General features: G+C 35.2%; 1 protein-coding gene across 1 annotated transcript in view; it reads left to right on the top strand.

Moving 5' to 3' along the window:
• ZBBX (zinc finger B-box domain containing) overlaps window positions 1-19267 on the top strand; it is a 117587-nt gene extending 98320 nt beyond the window's left edge. Inside the window, exons 19-22 of the mRNA XM_074330499.1 lie at window positions 945-1004; window positions 4159-4416; window positions 13935-14073; window positions 15835-19267. Coding sequence (XP_074186600.1) covers window positions 945-1004; window positions 4159-4416; window positions 13935-14073; window positions 15835-15961 — 584 coding nt within the window. The 3' untranslated portion in view covers window positions 15962-19267. The remainder of the gene's footprint in view (window positions 1-944; window positions 1005-4158; window positions 4417-13934; window positions 14074-15834) is intronic.
• The last annotated feature ends 500 nt before the right edge of the window (window positions 19268-19767 follow it).

The raw sequence follows: 19767 nt of genomic DNA, 5'->3' as shown, positions 1-19767 counted from the left end.
AAATTTATGAATGTAAAAATGTGGTAGTTATAAATATATGTGTTTAAGTCCATTGAAATACCCACCCTCTGCAGAACCTACTGCTACCTCCTCTCTCACCATCTTCCCGGCTCTGTACTCTGTACATGGCAACATCCTGCAAACATGGAGAAATCGGAAACTGACAGTCACAGTCACCTTGACTCTCTCCCCTACCACATCCTACTTATCCCGGGATCCTGCTGATTTCAGCTCTAAAATCGACCCCAAATGAAACCACTTCTATCTTTACTGCTCAAGATGAACCCAAACCAGTTGTCCATCATCTTTCACTTGTCTCCCCAAAATTCACTTTTGCCTCTCTCCAAAACATGTTCCTATGATTAATTTCTATCAAATTCTACTATTTATAGTCAGTGAGTGAACTGTTGATATTTGTAGTCATAAAGTTGTTTGTAATTTATAGGGAGTGAATCATATTTTCCGTAAACTTAAACCATAAATTTCATCATGCCAATCTTCTGCTTAAAAGCATCCCATCGCTTCTGGGAGAAGACAGGAAAACATTATATTCCTTACTATGCATTACACAGCAGTGCCGGTGCTGGCACTGCCTATCGCTCCTAACTGCAGCTTCTCTCCCACCTTGCAGGCCACTGGCTTTTTCTGTTCTTAGACCACATTCTTACCTTACTTCTCAGCTTTGAAATTTGCTCTTTCCTCTGTCCCAGGATGTTCTGAAGCTTCCATCTCCATCTTGAACTTTTTCATATAATTGAGTCTTTCCCATTATTCAGCCTTAGCCCGGATTCCACATCCTCAGAGAGGCCATCCTATGTATTTACTACTGGTCTCTTAAGTCCCTTAATCACATTTACCATCTTTTATCTTTCTTAGAGAATCTACCACTAAATAACATTATTTTTATTTACTTTTTTTCTGCTTACGCCTCCTTCATTGGAAAGAAAGCAAGGGCCTCGCCTATCCTGTTCAATGGTGCGTCCTCAAGGATGGAACGGGGCCTGGTATGTTGTAATTACTTAGGCAGTGTTTCTGAATGAGTGAGGCAGGATAGCAGGACTGTGTGTTAGCTTGGAGTGAGACTTGAGCTTAGGGGCAAGGTCTCCTTCACTTTTGAATACCCAGATCCTGGCACAGTGCCTGGCAGTTTTAGGATTCGACAAAGGATTTTATAATTGAATTGAATTGGGTGTTAATTTATAGGTTCTTAGAGTTGGAGGGTATTTCAGAGATCATTCTGTCCAAATCTTTAATTTTCCTGGTGAGATACAAATTGTCATGTCTCAGCTCACAAGCTAATTTCTAATTCAGTGAGATTGGACAATAAGGTCCTTGCTTCCCAGTTTAGCATTTGTTTTCCACTAAACCATGCTGCTAAACAAAATTTACATGTATGTTTCAAGAACTCTTAGAAACTATATTTCTATTTTTTTTAAATGTATAGATTCTTAGTAATTTACACAGTGGAGCAAGGATATCAATAGACAATATTTTGCCACCTTTATTCAAGTATAAAATATTAGGTCCTTTGATCAGAAAGGTATTTGTTATTGAAACACTGTGCAAAAAGCAGGTTACTCTGATTATGCTTCATCAGTTCTAATTTATAATTAGAACAGCAACAATTATTGTTGTATTAAATACTATTCAATGAGTGATTCAAAGTTTTCATATTCTTATCAGCATTCTTGTGCTCATTAATGAAGACCCTTCTATTTTATCTTTCACATATTTGTCATGGTTTCATTAGTAATCATAGAGTATATATTATTTAGCTAATACCAAGGACAGTTTATTTTGTTATATTTAAAGTATAACTGTGATCAGTGTTAATCTGTAATTTCCTAAACTGATGGCACAAGTTACTCCTAAAGTAATTTGTTATGCTTATAATCTACAAACTGGACTTTAAAAAAAATGACGGAATGATCTCTTCAGTACTGGCATTTTTCATTAGTGCCAGTTTTAACTGTGTTTTAAATCTTAACCCTAGCAGTAACATTTATTAATGTTACAATAAACATCAGAGAGAATGAACACTTACCTACATGAATAAAGTAAATGAATAAAATCATGGACCAAATTGGAGCATCTTCTATCTCTTTCTATGTGCTGGTTAGTCTAAATTATGCTTTGAACATATTTCCATTCAGAACGATGGTCTGTCTCTTTGTTGTGTGTTAGCGTAAATCTCATCATCCCTGGTGTACTTTTTTTTTTTTCTCAATTGGGATCAAGTAACCTCAAATACTGTGACAACTAGAGGTTGTTACAAGAGTTCAGCAAGTGTTTGTGCTCTCATGAATTTTCTGAAGGACATCTACATTGTGACAGCATTTTCTTACCTCATATTTGTCTGTGTTGGCAGAAGTCCAGTTCTTGCTAATAACATCTTTCATTTGTTTGTTTTATTTTAATAAGAGTTCCAAATACTTACAAATTTTACTTGACTGAGATATAGCACAATACAGATAGAAGGGTATGGTTTTATCAGTAGATGTGGAAGTGTTGATTTTTGTGGTTGAATTACTGTTACACTCACTGACCTGTTCTATTGCTGTTCCTACTACTGCTTTATTATGGAGGAATGGCAAGTTGCTTTGCTTGGTGGCTATGAATAAAATATTGGTTCTTTACATATTACAGGAAAAGGGAGAAGTCATTTCCAAATTCTTGCTATTAAAATATTTCTTAGGGATATTTATATTTATTTTGCTTAAAACACAGGCACATTTTTTGTCAGTTATTTTTCTTCAGAATTATCTCTGAGCACAAACAGACACAAAAGGTCAGGATCTTAATTTATTCATAATTTCATTCCAAGAAAAATTGTTTTCAAAATTGATTTCTGAAATGTTCATTAAAATCGATGCCCTTTGGGACTTACCTTAGTCAGTTTTAATTGCTTAAATAATTACACACTGCATTAAGATTCTTCTTAGGATACTAGCTACATGCAAAGTAGATCTTTAATGTTTAACCAAAAAAACCCCAAAAAACGGCTAACTCAATAGTTATTAAATGTTTAATACATGACAACTGCCTATAGCCATTCTTCTGAATTTTGTATTTTCCTTTGAGCCAATAGTTTGGGAATAATGCTGTATGGCATATGTTCAGTCAAATCATAATTTTTATGATAATGACGACAGCACTTCTCTAACAAATTCATTGTTTTACACAAAACCAATTTGTGTTAAGGGAATGCAAACTTATAATATAAATCATTCATATTTAATGTAAATATAGTCATCTAAATCAGATCAATGAATCAGTACACTAAAACCGTTACCTGTGCTATGCATTTCTAAATGTGTATCTTGAAAATTCCCTCTATTAAAGAATCTTGGAACAATGCCAAATTAAAATTAGTGATGTATTAGTGTAAGATTTGAAGAGATTTTTTTTTTCCTACTATGAACGAAACACACATGTTAAAGAAACCAACTAAACGAACCTTGAGATATATCAAGATAAATTGGTGACTGCACTAATAGAACAAAGTAATAACATGAGTTATATCTGTGCTTCTGGAACTTTTCTACTAAAGTACCCTATAAAGCAGCAGAGAGTGAACTCATATTTAGGAAAATCAGAGATGTGATCTCAATTTCTTTAAACCCTATGTTTTTTGTTTGTTTGTTTGTTTTAATATGTATACTAGCCTATTTTGTCTCCGTATTTTTTCTAATAGAAGAATAAATTACATGCCATCAGGTAAAATTGGTTCACTGGAGAGTAATACCATGTTTATCCTATGGGTTTTTCTCTTACAAGGCACTGCATGGTATTGTCCTAGAATTTAAGAAACGTGGCACAGCAATTAGCTATGGGAAAGGCTATAAGACTGAGTGCTGGATTAATGTGGAATTGACTTAGTTTACAGATGATTTGCTTCAGTTAAAATTAGTTTATCTTTTTCTAAGTGTAGAAAAATTTAGGGAAAAATAACCCAGTTTTCTGTATGACATGGTAAAAGTAATTTGGGATCAATAAATTGTGATAAACTAGTATGGATGATAATCCAAAATTCATTTTTTTCATAAATTCTGTTGCATAACTGCTCTAAATTTGAGGGGTTTGGTATTTTGTATCTTTAAGCACTCATTTGGAATTTTAAAAAGAGCTGACTTACAAAGTTTGTATTTTTCATTTTAGGCCAGACATCACAGAGACCTTCAACAGCAAACTTGCCACTTTCTAACTCTGTTAAAAGAAACTCCAGTTGCCCAAACTACTCTCATCCTCGATCAAGAAGTGCAGCCGCTCCATCATTATCTAGAGCGGCTTCTGAGATTTCCAAAATTGAATATATCGACATTACTGACCACAATGAGCCTTCCTTAGACAGCGCTGCTGATCAACAAACCTTAGACAGTTTGGAAAAAGAATTAAATGTGCTGAGAAATCTTTCAGGTAATGCTGTTTTTTTCACTGCGGACAATGTTAACTCTGCCTTCTTACTGATTCTTCATATTGTGTTCCAAGAAAACAAGCTAGCAAACACAAAAGCCTTTCCCTTTTCCTCTTTGAGCTATAGATTTTTGTGTCTGTTTTCTTGGCTATTCCCTGGTGTCACCCTGAAAATGTTATGTGTGGATGCCAACCTCACTAGAGACTGTGTTCCTTAGCCCACATAATACACAGTTAAATTCTATTGCAGAGGCACCTTTCTGTGGACAGAATTCTTTTCTCCTTTCTACAAAACCTCGAGTGCTTTATGTCTGTAGCTTTAGGAGAGCTGCTGCCCCGCACTGTTGTTGGAGAATTCAGCCGTGTTTCTCAAACTTCAACGTGTACACAAAGCCTCTGGGTATCTTGTTAAAAATACAGATTCTGACTCAGGCTGTCTGGGGTAGGGTCCGGAGATTCTACACATCCAACAAGTACCCAGTTAATGCCAATGCTGCTGGTTGGCAGGGCAGTTTGAGGAGTAATTATTCGTGTGCATTCTAGTTCCTGAACCTTGACGGGTGTAGTCTGGTAACCATATTCTTGAATTTAACAAAGGTTTGGTTTGGTAACAAAACATCAGGGGAAGTAATCTTAATTTTCATCAGAAAGTTGTTCATCTAGTTTGATGGAAGCCAGCTGCAAGTCTAAGAGGCAAGCTAGAAACTTCTCAGAAGCCTAGATACTCCACTCCTGGCTCCTCCTTCGGTTTTGTTTGTTGTTGTTTTAGTGAGAGTCACCTTAGAAGAACGACATTGCTGTTTTCCTAAAAAAGAGTACACCTCAGTTTTGAAAACTTCATGCAATACAATACAAAACAAAACAAAACAAGAAAAGACACGACAAAACAAAACAAAACAAAAAAACTAAAGGAAACCAAAATCCCCACAAAATCTCATTACTCTAAAAATAACCATTCTTAACATTTGATGAACATCATTTTAAGCATCTATTTATAAGTGTGCATATAACAATTTACAGTTAGAAGGTTGAATAAATTGAAGGAAAGAGAGTAATAATTTTCTAAACATAGGTTTTGCTCTATACTTTTTTAAAAGTCATATAACTACTCACTCTATTTAAGAAAAAATTGAGATGAAACTAAAGGACATTGTCCATTTCAGGTAACTACTTTTTCATCATAAGCTGAATGATATGAAATTGCCTTTTTGTAGACAAAAAATAGTGGGATATTTTACAAAGAGCCCTATAAAAATTAAGGAAAAATGTAAAGAGAAACAGTAAGCAATTGAGACCATTTTAAACTATATAATTTAATTTTAGACAATAATAATGAACTCCCTGTAATAAAATATAAGAACTCATTTATTTCTTATTTTTTTAACCACATATGACTATAGATAGTATTCAATGTATCCCTGTTACAGTGATGCTACTTTTCAGTTTTTCAAGGTTTCTTTTCACATTTCTTTTACTTAGTGAAAACTCGTATGGACTAAATGATCAATATTAGCATTTTTACTATGACTTCCCAATTGTGAGCCTTTTATTTTGATTCTTCCCTGAAAGGTTCAATTGTAGCAATCTTGAGAATGTCTGTGTTTCATCTTTACAGTCGATTGGCAAGTTAGCTAGGTTAATTTAGTGGATCACAATTCTCTTTCTTTGCACTTAGTACATATTTCTGCAGTGTTCTGTCCCTGAATATGGTGCTAGCTAATCCTTTAGCACAGGCTTTCCATTGAACTTTTGTTTGACGGAATTTGATTGTCAGATAATTTTTTCTCCCAGGCAGGGCTCATGGTAGCTCTAGTACTCAAGTTCGTTCATGTTTGAGCATGCCCGACTAAGTTTACATTTGAATGGCAAATTGGCTGAGGGTAATTTCCTTGGGTCATTTTTCTATTCATCATTTTCTCAGTCTGAATTCTGCTCTAAAGTAGTTTGAGGTTACCTTGATTTTTGACTTCACCCTCTCTCTTGCATGTGACAATGTTTCTTTCATCACTGGATGTTTGAATTTTTTTTTTTTTTTTCATATTGTTGAAATTCAGTAACTGAACCAGGATTGTGTTTCAGTTTTAATAATTCAACATTTCTTAAAACAGAGGGTTCTCTTTCTGTCTACAAAACAAGTTCCTCTTTATTTTCAGAGAAATTTTCTGCTGTTGTATATTTGAATTGCTTTTCTGTTCCATTTGGTTTTCTCCTGCTGAGAAACCTATTTTGTTTATGTTGTATCCTCTTTGTACAGTGCCTGTCCTTATATTTTCTTCAACTGTTTTATCCATTTTTTATTTTCCTTTGCATTTACTGTGATTCTCTCAAGCATGTCTTCTATGTCAGAATTTCAATTTTCAGCTAGTTGTAGTCCATTCTTTATTGATTGACTTAATAAGTTAGCTCTTGCTTTCACTATCTTTGGTAAATATTCACTTTGATATAATTTCAAACTTACAGAAAATTTGCAAGAATGTAAAAATAGTACAAGGAACTTTGTGCGCTTTACCCAGTTCACCACCCATCTTTTGCCCTATTTGCACACACACACACACACACACACACACACACACACACACAGCTCTTTTTTTTTTCTGAACCATTTGAGAGGAAGTTATAAACTCATGACCCTTTACCAATAATAATAATAATAATAAATAATAATAATAATAATTCAGTATGCATTTCCCATGAACATGGCCATTCTCTTACACAGCCACAGTATAATGACCAAAACTAGGAAGTTTAGCATTGATACAATGAGATTCTATAATCTACAGTGCATATCTAATTTATAAAAATTGTCTCAGTGATGTTCATTATAGCTTGTTTTTTTTTTTTTTTTTTTGTGGTACAGGATCTAATCCAGAAACAGTTGACCATTTAATTTTTTTCCTTTATGGTGTCTCTCACATGATGTTTGATCTTTGAGATTAGTTTTACTCTTTTAAAAATCTTTTTATTTCTTTTGTAGCCAAAGGACTTAGGGGAATTTTCTTATGGTCTTGATCTGTTTTCTACCAGATTTGTAATTTATTTAATGATTCTTTGCATGCTGTGGATGCTTGGATTCTGGTTTGTTCGTTTGTAAAGCTAGTTGCTGTCATTTCTTTGTATCTTACTTGTTCATTCTTATTGTGGGTAGCTTTGCTCACATCCTCTGTTTTTTTCTGACATAGTGAGACTATATTCTCTCTGAAATGCTTCCCACCTGTACTGAGATCTGTCGGTCTTCTCTTTGGAGCTACATTTGTGGGTTGGGTATTGCACCCTTTTACCCTGCCGGCTCAAAGGCATGGGAGAGGATAGATGCCAAACTAGAATGAACCTGGTATCTAGTGTGTTCTGTCCCTGTGGGGACACCTGCAAGTTTGCCATTTTCTTGCCACAGCAAAGATAGTGGGTATTTAGGGGCTTTAAAAAAATATTTCAAATACATTCTCTTTACTTCCCCTCCACTACTTTTCTAAAAATTGTTGTGGTATTGGTGAGACTTGTCAGTACTTTAGATGACTCTCCTTTTCCTATTACTAGTTTGGTGTGCATACTGGGCAGCAAGGTGGGGAGGGTTGGGCAGGAGCAACACCCAGCTATACCTCAATTAATTCTCCGTGTATTTCTTTGGTTACCCCTTGTCAAAGTTTATTATGTGAACTTGTATCCCTTTCTTTTTGGTTCCTGTTATGGTTTCATTTTATTTTTATTTTTCTGCTTTTTCTAGTCATTTCATTAGAGGTCAAGGGAAGAGAATTTATAATCTATCTGTATCCATCATCATTCATTTGCTTTACTCTAAATTACTAAAAAATCAAATGTAAATACCCTGGAAGATAATTCTCACACTAAAGGCAAACTCTAAAATGAAGCTTGTCTGGTTTGACCTAGATCTAAATTGATAACCATACAGTTTTTAATTAAAAAATGAAGAGTTTTTCTTATTTTGATAGATTGATATTTTGATAGATTTACAAATGGAATGCAGTACTTACAAATGGTAGTCATTTTGTAGGTTTGTTTTTAATCACTGAGCTTTTTCATTGCCTTTATCACGTCTGTTCTTAATGCTTCACTTTTGCCCTGTGTCTTTCCTTTTCTCATACACCAACACCAATATTTTCCCTGGGATACATAATTGTTCATATAGGAAAGCAAGCACACTTCATAGCCTGTGAACGGTCAGGGCTTCTCTGCTGGTCCAGGAACAGAAGGAAGTGCGTCACTTACACATACTTGACCCAGGAATGGATCTCTTTCTATTTGAGAAGATTGGCTTTGACTGAGTGCACAGCTTGAATGAGACACTCACCTGGAGCTGAGGAGGGAAGAGGAGAGCACATCAGCTGAATCAACCCCATTGTCAGGGAGGTGACAGATGCTGTAGTGAAATCAGGCCCTATTCTAGAAAATTTACTGATTCTGCACAAGGCTTTTGTATTCTGTTTAACATCAATGGACAGAAGAATTCTACTCACATTCCACTACTCATGATGCAGTCTGGAAAAAACTCTTCATGAGATTTGGTCTCATACAGACACAGCTACACAATTTGACTCTTATACAAATGTAAATGTGTTCGCATCCTTGTGAAAGCTGCATTTTTGCGAGTAGCAAACCTTGTGACTTGTTTTCTGTTAGCTCTAGGATGCATCCACTTCCACTAAATTCTATGGAAAATAACCTTGCCAAGGAGCTGGGAGTAGAAAAGACGGAAAATAACTACATTAAGTAAAGTGTTTCTCCATTGATTCAGAGTGCTGTGGTGGATATTAGAGCCATTTCAGAAGTAGGCGAGCTGGGCACGGTAGGGGATGTGTGTGTGTGCAGACACAGCTTCCTGCTGAATCAGGAGACAAGGGGAAGCAGGGTGGTGTGGTTGAAAGCCAGGCTCTGGGGCCAGATCTAAGGCGGGAGGGCTGGTTTTGAAACAAAACCACCACTTGCTAGCTTGCAGACATTGGGCAAATTATTTTCATAATCTCATTTTGTATCAGTTTCCATGTATGAAAATGGGTATAATAACAGGCCCTACCATAAAATGGTTCAGTGATTGAATTCAAATATGTATTACACATTATATTTATGAAAATAGATTTCTCTCTACAATAAGGAGTTTGGATGTCATTCTAAGAGCACTGACAAGCCATTGGGGTTTGAGGTAGGAACACACACACACACGCACACATACACACACACACTCAGCAGTGCCTAGCGCATAGTAAGTCCTGAAAATAAATCTTACATAAGGAATCAGTGGGTGGAGCTTTCTCCATGCTTTAAGGTAAGGAAGGTGCTCTTGGTAAGTCTAATTTTTAGTCCCGAACATCTAAAACCTATTTCCATTCTAAAACTATATTTCCTTCTAGACCACTTTGAGGATTATAGTTTGCTGTTATCTCATGAAATATTATCATTCTCTCCACAAATATCTTTGTAAATAACAGTATAGTCATTTATTTAATAAGCTCACCATATCAATATAACATTTATTAAGGTAACTTGTCAGTTTTTGGATGTTGTCATAACCTGAAGAAATTTGGAAAAAATCAGAGATACGTTATGAGAAAGTATCAGTAATGATGTACTTTAAAACAAGCACCTCTTCATAAGTAAAAATGACTCATTTGTTTCAAACTCATTCTGTTTTAAGAGTTTTTGCAGTCCTTAAATCCCCATAATAGTCTTTGTATGAGTTCCTAGGTAGTTACTGAGCCAAGTAATTAGAGAGAGAAAAGTACTTTTTCTTGAACAAGAAAGAGTAAAAATCTCTGATACTAGCAGATGTAGCCAACTGTCTGTGAAGTAGAGTCAGTGGCTTCCTAAGTAATTGAAACCTCTGTTCATTGGTTGACCATCAAGCAAGATAGTAAATTGTAAAAAAGTTCTAGTTGGGCTTTACAGGTAATAAATTAATTAGATAAGCCTTGTAAAGACCGTCAGGTTATGATGGGCTAGAATGGCAATATTTTTGCTTTAGGGTACCTTTGAATTTCTGGAAAAACCTGAGTGCTACATACAAGTGAAAGTCAACATATTAAAATTTTTTGATAAAAGGAACATGAAACTTTCAATGAGTAGTAATAATCACTGTTTTTATACGTAATGTTCCTCCATTTGATCTTTATTTTGTTTTTATATGTAATGTTCCTCCATTTGATCTTCATAGCTACTCTGGGAGGACGATGGGATAGATGCTATTTTTAATTTCCCCTTTGTGGATACAGTAACTGAGGCTCTGGGTGATGTGACCGCCCACAGTTTCCCCTGGGTGCATAAGAGTTCAGACACATACCCAGGCATACCACCATACCACAACGCTGCTTAGATCATTTGAAATCCCTACTTCAAATCAATATTGTGACCACTTCAGTGAGAGAGGGTGTGGGCAGAATAAAGGTAAAGGGAAGACGATATAGAGGGATAAACAAGAAAAGATACAGTGGTGAAGTGGAAGAGAGATGGAGGGAAAGGAAAGCAGGAGGCTAGGCTGGGGATGGGGCTTACAGGTTACAGGGTGAGTGTGCTGGTTTGTCATTCCCTCTTAAACATTGGTATGTCATTTGTAGGTATGTTGATAGTCCTTTAGCAGTTTTTGTTGTTGCTTTTGTTTTTGGTTGCTTCTTGGAAAACAGCCTATCTGCTTTGTTTCCATTCTTTGAAGTTTTTAACTTTTTAATGTTTTTAAACTTTTAATGTTTCTTTGGTCCTTCCTTTCTTCTTTATTTCTTTTATTCATATAAATGTTTATTTCCATGTGGAATAAAGATATATGTATGTGTTTTAAATGGCATGCATTTTAGAAATATACCTTGCAAGTTTATATTTAGTCAAATTTTCTGCTTTGTCTAATTCTTTCCTATTGTATTTAAGAGACTCCTCAATGATCAGACAACATGCACTCTTACTCCAGGATAGAAAAGGTTTAACTTCAATTCATTTTTTCAACAATCAGCTGACTTGACAGTTATAAAGTAAAATTTACAATATATTTATATTGAAATCTAGTTTTTCCCTGGTTCTGTATTAGAAAATCAGGACACTTGGGTTTTTGTACAATTGACCTTTCAGGATTATACTAAGCTGCAACAGTGTTTTTGGAAGCAGTTTTATTTTTCTCTGCCTTGAAAATCAAATGATGTCACCTTTGCTCCTGTTCACTTGCCAAGGTATTCTGAAATATAATCCTGAGAATGAATAATTACACAAAACCAGGCCATTCTTTTTGCATAATCTGAATTAGCACTGTGCTCATTCAGTTAGGACTCAAATGCCTAACAGAGGTTGAATACTTCTCCTGGTGGTATTCTTTAGATCTAAGAATCACTATTGGGTTTTAGCACTGGAGTCCTACCAATTCCAAATCCTGAATTAACTGCTTTCCTACAGGTAACATTTCCTATCATTGGGGCATGTAAAGGTACCTTGCATGCCTCTGTTCTTTTACTTGGTAGAAAACTAGGAGAGAAGCTGAAAGCTAAAGAATTAGTTTCTGGAACATAGTGATTTATGATATTGGTGAACTAAAAGAGCTTAGGTCTAGTTCCAGTTCGACTGTGTGGTTGTGTGAATTTCAGCAAGTTACTAATCCCCTGTGGGCCCTTAATTTCCTAGTCTAAAAAAGTGGGGATGGGACAAAAAATTTAGCTGAGGAATCTTTTTGTTTTCCTCAAAATTAATTTTATATTGAGCCCCCAAATGTAAATAAGACCAAAGGAAGCCCTTCCAGATTGCTTTGGGGTGGTGAGTGCAGGAGTCTCTTCCTTAAGCCTACTAAATTTCTCCATGTCTAATAATTTGAAATCACAAGGCTAAATAATTTTAAGGACACTTCTAGTTGTAAATGTATTGAGTCTATCTTGCAGCTGAAAGAATCCAAGTTAGTTTTAGTAGGGAACTCTACTTGCTCAAAAACTTCAAATTGATACTAACTACACACACACACACACACACATTTAGTTTTTCTTTAGTCAAGTATATAACACATTGTAGTTTGGTGTTTGGTTTTTCTGTTCAGGAAAATGTTCACTTGGGACTTTCATAAAAGTGAAGGGGAGACTAACACCCCGTAATTTTATCAGTGACTCAACTATAATTTTATGTGTGTGTGTGTGTGTGTGTGTGTGTGTGTGTGTGTGTGTTCACAGGATGTGGAGTACAGCATAGGGAATAGAGTCAGTGGAATTGTAACAGCTATATACGATGTCAGAGGGGTAGTAGATTGGGGGAGGGGTTATCACTTTGTGAGGGGTAGAAATGTGTAACTATTACGTTGTTTTGTACACCTGAAGCTAATAATAAAAGTCACCATAGCATAACCTTATGTACAAGTTAGATGGCTCTTAGAACTTTATCAATGACCAAAAAATGGCATTATGGCTTTTCTGATATCATAATCATTTATCTATATACTTGCGTTTTTGATAGTTTATATAAAGTACATTTGCTTATACATTTTGCTTATTTAATTTGTACTATTTGCCATTACCCAGGTTTAGTCAAGGCCGCCTTCATGAAACGGGAGAAGATTTAAGGCTTCCTTCTCTCCTTTCACATACAAATGTTTTTTTTTTACCCAAACAAAGCAAGGATGCTGGAAAAATCAAGGGCAGCTTTGCCAAGACTAAACTTTCCCTCAGATTGTATGAGGGTGAACCTTTTATATCTTAGAAGACAAAACGAGATAATAAAGTATTTAACATTCTGGCAGTTTGAGGAGTTGCACAATATTCTAGCTTTAAAGAGGATCACTGGATTTTCTTTGTAATTTTGTGAATTCTCAGGACATTTGGCACTTTTCTTAAGTATAATGTATATTGAAAATCAACATGACTATGTGAAATAAGTTAGACAGAAAGACAAGTGCTGTATAAGATCACTCTATATGTGGAATCTTAAAAAGCTGAACTCATACAAACGGAGACTAGAATGGTGGTTGCCAGCACTGGAGGGTGGGGGAAATTGAAAGATGTTGGTCAAAAAATACAAGTCGTAAGATGAGAAGTTCTGAGGATTTAACATATACAGCCTGGTGATGATAGTTAATAATACTGTGTTACATACTTGAAAGTTCCTGTGAGAGTAGTTCTTAACTATTTCATTACAAAAAAAAGAAATGGAAATTATGTGGTGTGATGGAGGTGTTACCTAACACTGTGGGGGTTATCATTTTGCAATAGATATGTGTTTCAAGCCAACACATTGTATACCTTAAATTTAAATGATGTTACATGTCAATTATATCTCTATTATAATTAAATAAAACTGGGAAATAAATAAAATTGGGGAATTTGCTTTTAAAAAAAATCAATATGATTAAAGTGACTTAATACCCATGCACTAATTTGGAACCTCAAATCAAACTGACTTCATACTCTGCCTTCCCAACTATCATTAGAATATTGAGAAATGATTAAAAATCTATACTGGTCCTCTTTATACTACTTATAGTTTACTCTGGATAAACTTTCAGAGCCATATGCTTCTTGAATTTATATGTTGACAATGCATGAACTAAAATATTTCAGATCCTTCAGAAAAACTTTACAGCCTAACCTCAGAAGAGTCACCAGCCTCCAACAACTATTTGCTGAATGTAAGTCGGACTACTCTAGATTTCCTTAAGACCTTACATGCGATGGACCCCTGTGAAATTGAGGAACTAAGGTGGGTTAAGCCAGTGGCTTATACATAAAGATAGTACATAGTAACAATTTTGACAAGCCCTAACTAGTTCTCTTTATTATATAAAGAAAGATTGTCCTCATGTGTGGACTTTGTATGGCTATTCTTTGTAAAATGTTTGTATCCTTTGCTGACCTATTATCAGGATTTATGAAAAAAATACTCTACTGCAAAATGTGTGTCAGAAAAATGAAAAAAAATTAGAAATTTAATAATCCAGCATTTCTTCATATATTGATAAACAATTGCCTTTCTTACATTAATGAACCTAATAAATTTCAGTACATTGCATTAATGTGAATAAAAATTTTAAAATAGAATATTGAGAAGTTTCTTTTTAGAAATCCAGTCCAGGTTGTTAATGATAGCATATTTTAATATGTTATCATTTCATCCTTTCCTCACATAAGGCAAGAGCATTACGGCATGTTGATCAGTTTATAAGGAACATAAGTTATTCTAATAAATGTTTAACAAACATATTTTATGTCACTCTACTGTTGACATATAGAAATTCCTTTAAAAGGGAGAAGGGTTTCTTCTAGAAGGGCTAAGATAAATGTAAAATAATATTCCCTTGAATTATACATTCTTTTGATTGGTTTGAAGTCTGATGTTACAGACTTCAAAAAGTCTGTAAAAAAGGGAATCAAGAGTCTGTTACTTTGCCTTTCTGAAGGAGGAAATAATTTAGCTGTGGTTCTTGAATTTTTGCATTTCCAATACCACTTACATTTTTTAAAACAAGGATCAATGTCAAGTTGCTATTTTCCCCCTAAAGTCATTCAAAAGCTACCACATACTCTCACCATCATTTCATAAAAGAAAGGACATTTCATACTAAAAATACAAGGGGCCTACTAACAGAATAAACTACAAGGGAACGTACTAACAGAATAAAAAACAGTTCTTTACAATTAAATCTATCACATAAAAGTTATTATCTTGTTCTTCTTTTCTCTTCTCTTCTTGGACCAGTTAAATTTTTTTGTCAGAGATCTGCACTGGTCCTGAGACCAGAGTTTAGGCACTGCTGATTTAACCTGTATTGCACATAAAAAAGAACACTAAGAACAGTTATATCCATCACAGGATGAAGTATTTTACATTATGTCGTGTCATACATGGGCTGCAATCTAGATAACTTAGACCGAAGTGTCTGAATTGTACAGGCTCCTCTCTCTTCCCCTGCTCTATCTCTTTTCTCAAACCTCAAACACCTGTGCACTAGAGCCTCCAACAAGAGTTCCTTTTCCACAATATAATGTGACAAAATAAAATAACGAAATAATTGCTGTCATTAATTTTGGTTTTGGCATATCTTGACTGGCTATTCACATAGTCCTAATTTACTGTACACAAAAGAGGTGATTTATCTGGCAGGCTATTCAAGGGGATTTTATTAAACAGCCAATGAAATGATGAATGTCCTTAATGATGACCCTGAGGCTCCGCAAGTTTCTGAATTGCCTTCTGAATCATTAGTGAAGACACGACCAGAGACCGTAAAACCTCTCTTTGGTACAACTGTGGCTTTATTTTTTGGAAGAGGGAGAATGATTGAGAATTTCTCATTAAAAGGAGGCTTGGTATATTGGGCACATTATGCCCCCAGTCGGTGACTGCCCTCTCACATCTGCCTGCCTCCAGTGACTTCAACGTATGTAGTATTGATCAGAAGATAAATGAAGAGTTGAAACCCAGTTCTGTATATTGTGTATTGATCTTTTAATGTATTTCCAGCTCTTCTAAAAAAGATACTGAAGTTGAGTCTTTGCTGACACTTTCTGAGAGCAGCACAGAAGAGGAGGAAGAGGATTTTCTTGACAAGCAACATGTCATCACACTACCATGGTCAAAGAGTACCTGAATTTCATTGTTTTTTCCATTTTGTACCCAGAGTAAACTGAAAAAACTAACAACTGAAAGGAGTAACCAAGGGATTACTTGTCCAGGTGCTGGAGATTTTTGATTATTAATGTCTCTGATATTTCAAGGTATGCAGACTAATAAAAAGTTAGCAATATTATGAGTTTAAGCGCTTTTCCTTCCAAATTATATATAGTATGTCAAATACTAATCTATATTACAGGTCATATTATTAAAATGTGGTGAATAAAAAAAACACAAAAAACTAACAGCTGTAACTGTGTCTGTGGAACCTACCATAAGCCAAAACATGATTATACTTAAAGTAATATTTAATTGTTAAATTATATTTTAATTATGTCATCAATAAGAGTGTATATTTGTCAGCCAAGTCATACTTGGTAATATTGTTAATTATACCTGGAATCCATTTATCACTTTGGTAATTATATATATATATTTTTTCTGTTAGTGTTTTGATATTTATAGAAGTTCTGGTAGCTTCAAAAGTTGCTGTTAGAAAAGAGAAAGAGGACCCAAAATAAAGTGGACATAATACATATTCTCTATTCTAGTAAAACACAGAAAAGACCCTCAAAGCATCTTATTTTGGGAGGGTCACCGTGATGGTTAATTTTATGTGTCAACTCGGCTAGGCTACAGTAGCCAATCTAGATAACTTAGACTGAAATGTCTCAATTGTTCAGGCTCCTTTTTCTCTACCTCTTTTCTCAAACCTAAGACACTTATACACTAGAGACTCCAATAGAGCTTCCTCTCCACAACAAAATGCGACAAAATAAAATAACTAAATAATTATTGTCAGATATTTGGTCAAACATTAGTCTAGCTGTTTCTGCAAAGGTATTTTTCAGATAAGATTGACATTTAAAACAATAGGTTTTGAGTAAAGCAGATTACCATCCATACTGTCAGTGAGTTTCACCCAATCAGTTTGAGAGCCTTATGAGAAAAAAGACTGAGGTCCTCCACAGAAGAGGGAATTCTGCCTTGAGAATGCATCCGGGTTCAAGATGCAGTGTTGACTCTTCCCTGCGTCTCCAGACTGCTAGCCTACCCTGTAATTTTTGGATTGGCTAGTCTCCACAATTGGTTCTGTTTCTCTGGAGAACCCTGACTACTACATTTAGTTTGAAGGACTGTTGTGATAGCCAAAGAAGATAACAGATGTGCAAGTATTTTGCTGGTCTCGGGTTCCTGTAGATAATGGGGTTGGTGGATGTTCAAGGTTTTACGTGATCTTGTAGCTCAGGGGCTTAAAAGCAGAAGAAGACATGGGGGGGGATAGTTTTATGGATGTCACTTTGTGACCTTTTAAGAGTTTGTTGACTTATCAGAAAAACATCCTTGCAGGTCGGTTTGCCATCACCACAGCAAAATCATATCTCAGGGTTCAAGCTCTTTTGTCTTCTCCATGATTCTGGATAATAATCCCTTATGCAAGATAGATGGTTGTTTAGGGTAAATTTATCTTTCATAGTTTTTCTGTGGCATCGATAAATTATACTGGCATTCACACACATCATTTACTCACGGTATCGAAAATGATGATGAAGAGTCCTATAGCCATTTCTATGTTTTTTTAATATAAAAATGGCATTTATTAAAAATGATTAACATAAATGAAAAATAAGCAATCAGGGAAGCCAATCATACTATCAGAATGATTTTTCTTCAAAAGAAATAAATATCTTAAAATTAATTTTTACTGTTCTCTTAGCACTTTCTCTATTCGCAATCCCACAGAGAGACAACAGTGAGTCACTGTTGAATCTTCATCATTTGTCTCAAAAGCCCTTCTGGCATCTTGTGCTGAGGCTGCTAGCTTTCTGAACTTTAGTATCTATAGTTAAAATGGGGATTGCCTGTTCATCTGTTAAGATAAGAAAATATGTAATTTTTTTTTTTTTAGCATGTCCACTCAGGTGTGACATTTCATGACTCTCCCTACCCTCCTTTGCTCTCGGACAACATCTTCCTTACACTTCTGATGAAGAAGAAAATTCTTTCTCTGGATGCTATTTATAAAACTCCAGTGTTTTTCTCAAAGTGGAAGGAGGTATTGTCCTACTCTCATTAAGGAAGTTGGACTACTACTATTCCTTCTGTATGTCCAGTCATAGCTTGAGTCTTTTATGAACTAGCTCAGAAAAATACTTTATAAGACACCATTGCCTTTTACAACACAAGAATTTTGAAATAAAAGTTAAGCTGATAGTTAATTGTTCTCAGGACATTTCCGGCCAGAATTTGAGATGAGGAGTGCACCACTGACTTTCTCATTTAACTTCCAGTATGACATTAAAATTAAACATGAGGGTCCTCTGTGGCAGAGCAGAGCAGACCCACTCTGCCTTTATTTGCTTCTTATAACCACATATTTCGAAAAGTTCCTTAACTCCTTTACCATTAGTCTAATGAGGAAATAAAAACTAAATAAGATTAGAGCCTTTGCCTGAAGCAGTTGCGATGCGCTCTCTCATTTAAGCTCAAGCTTAAAATTGCTGTTTAAGGCATGCCCCTAGGTCTGACTGTGGAATTGAGTTACAGACATTCCAGAAGAATCACCATCATATTCCTAATACTAGAGTTAGTACATGTGCCTCTTGCAACTACCAGACAAATGATCACATGATTTTACATACATGTTGGAATTTAGTAGTTTATATTAGACTTGCCTAGTTGTGTAATAGCTATGTGAAATTCTATAATTTCACAGCCCTGGACATACATATGATGGAAATAAATTGACATTAAATTGTATATGGTAGCATTAATATGTTATTTGATATTTGTGGAAGTCATTTACATTTAGTGCATTCAGTGTGTCACACAGCACAGACCAGTGGGGTACATCACCCTTAAGACCACTTATCTGTGAGGTAGACAGGAACCTTTTCTTCAACAAATGAATGTTACAAAATGGTTCCATCTCTGTAATAGGGAACTCAGATATTTTAAATAATGCCTTGAGTCAGAAAAAACAAAACAAAAAACAGTTCTCTTTGTCCCTATGATTCAGTTGTTGGAAAGGTCTTGAGCAAGGCTCCTCTCATCTTGGTGCTGGCCACGTGCTATTTCTCATCTCTAAGGTCTAAAACTGTACCTGCTCATCGAGACTTCTGCTAATTTGTATCTAAATTATCCCTGTTCCTTTCCTTTTAGTCTTTCTCATAGCATCCTACTTTTTCCTTTATAGCACTTATAATTATTAATTTATTTGTGTATTTTTGAATGTATATGTTCCAATTAGACCATACCTTTCAATAAAGCAAGGATTATGTGATTATGTCCATTTTCTTCACCGCTATACACTTAGCCCTTTATCATATGTCTAGCTTAGACTGCGCAGTCATTAGTAATGAATGGATGGATGAATAAATGAATGTGCAGGATCTATCTGATAAACCATCACTGTCCCTAACTTTTTCCAAGGGGAGACAATATGATCTATGTAGTGGGAGAAACAGATCATCAAGTTACACTATCAGCTAGCTGGCAGATCACTTATTTGAATGTGTTTCTTCCTCATGCAATGGAGAAAAAGATACTGATTTTACTTAGCTCAAAAGAACGTTGTGAGAATCAAATGCAGTAATGAATGTGAAAACACTTTGGGAACTGGAAAGTGCTCTGCCATGTTTATTTATCATCACTTTTCATGATTTTAGGCTACAGGCATTGAATATACAGACATTTTAATGGATGGATCAATTTGAATTTAGGATTAAGCTGACATAAATGATCCACGAAAATCACTCAATATTGAAAGTGGAGAATGCTTTC

This window comes from Rhinolophus sinicus, linkage group LG01 (genome assembly GCF_036562045.2).
Source record: "Rhinolophus sinicus isolate RSC01 linkage group LG01, ASM3656204v1, whole genome shotgun sequence".
Classification (NCBI taxonomy): Eukaryota; Metazoa; Chordata; class Mammalia; order Chiroptera; family Rhinolophidae; genus Rhinolophus; species Rhinolophus sinicus.
This window is presented reverse-complemented; position numbering and strand designations above follow the sequence as displayed.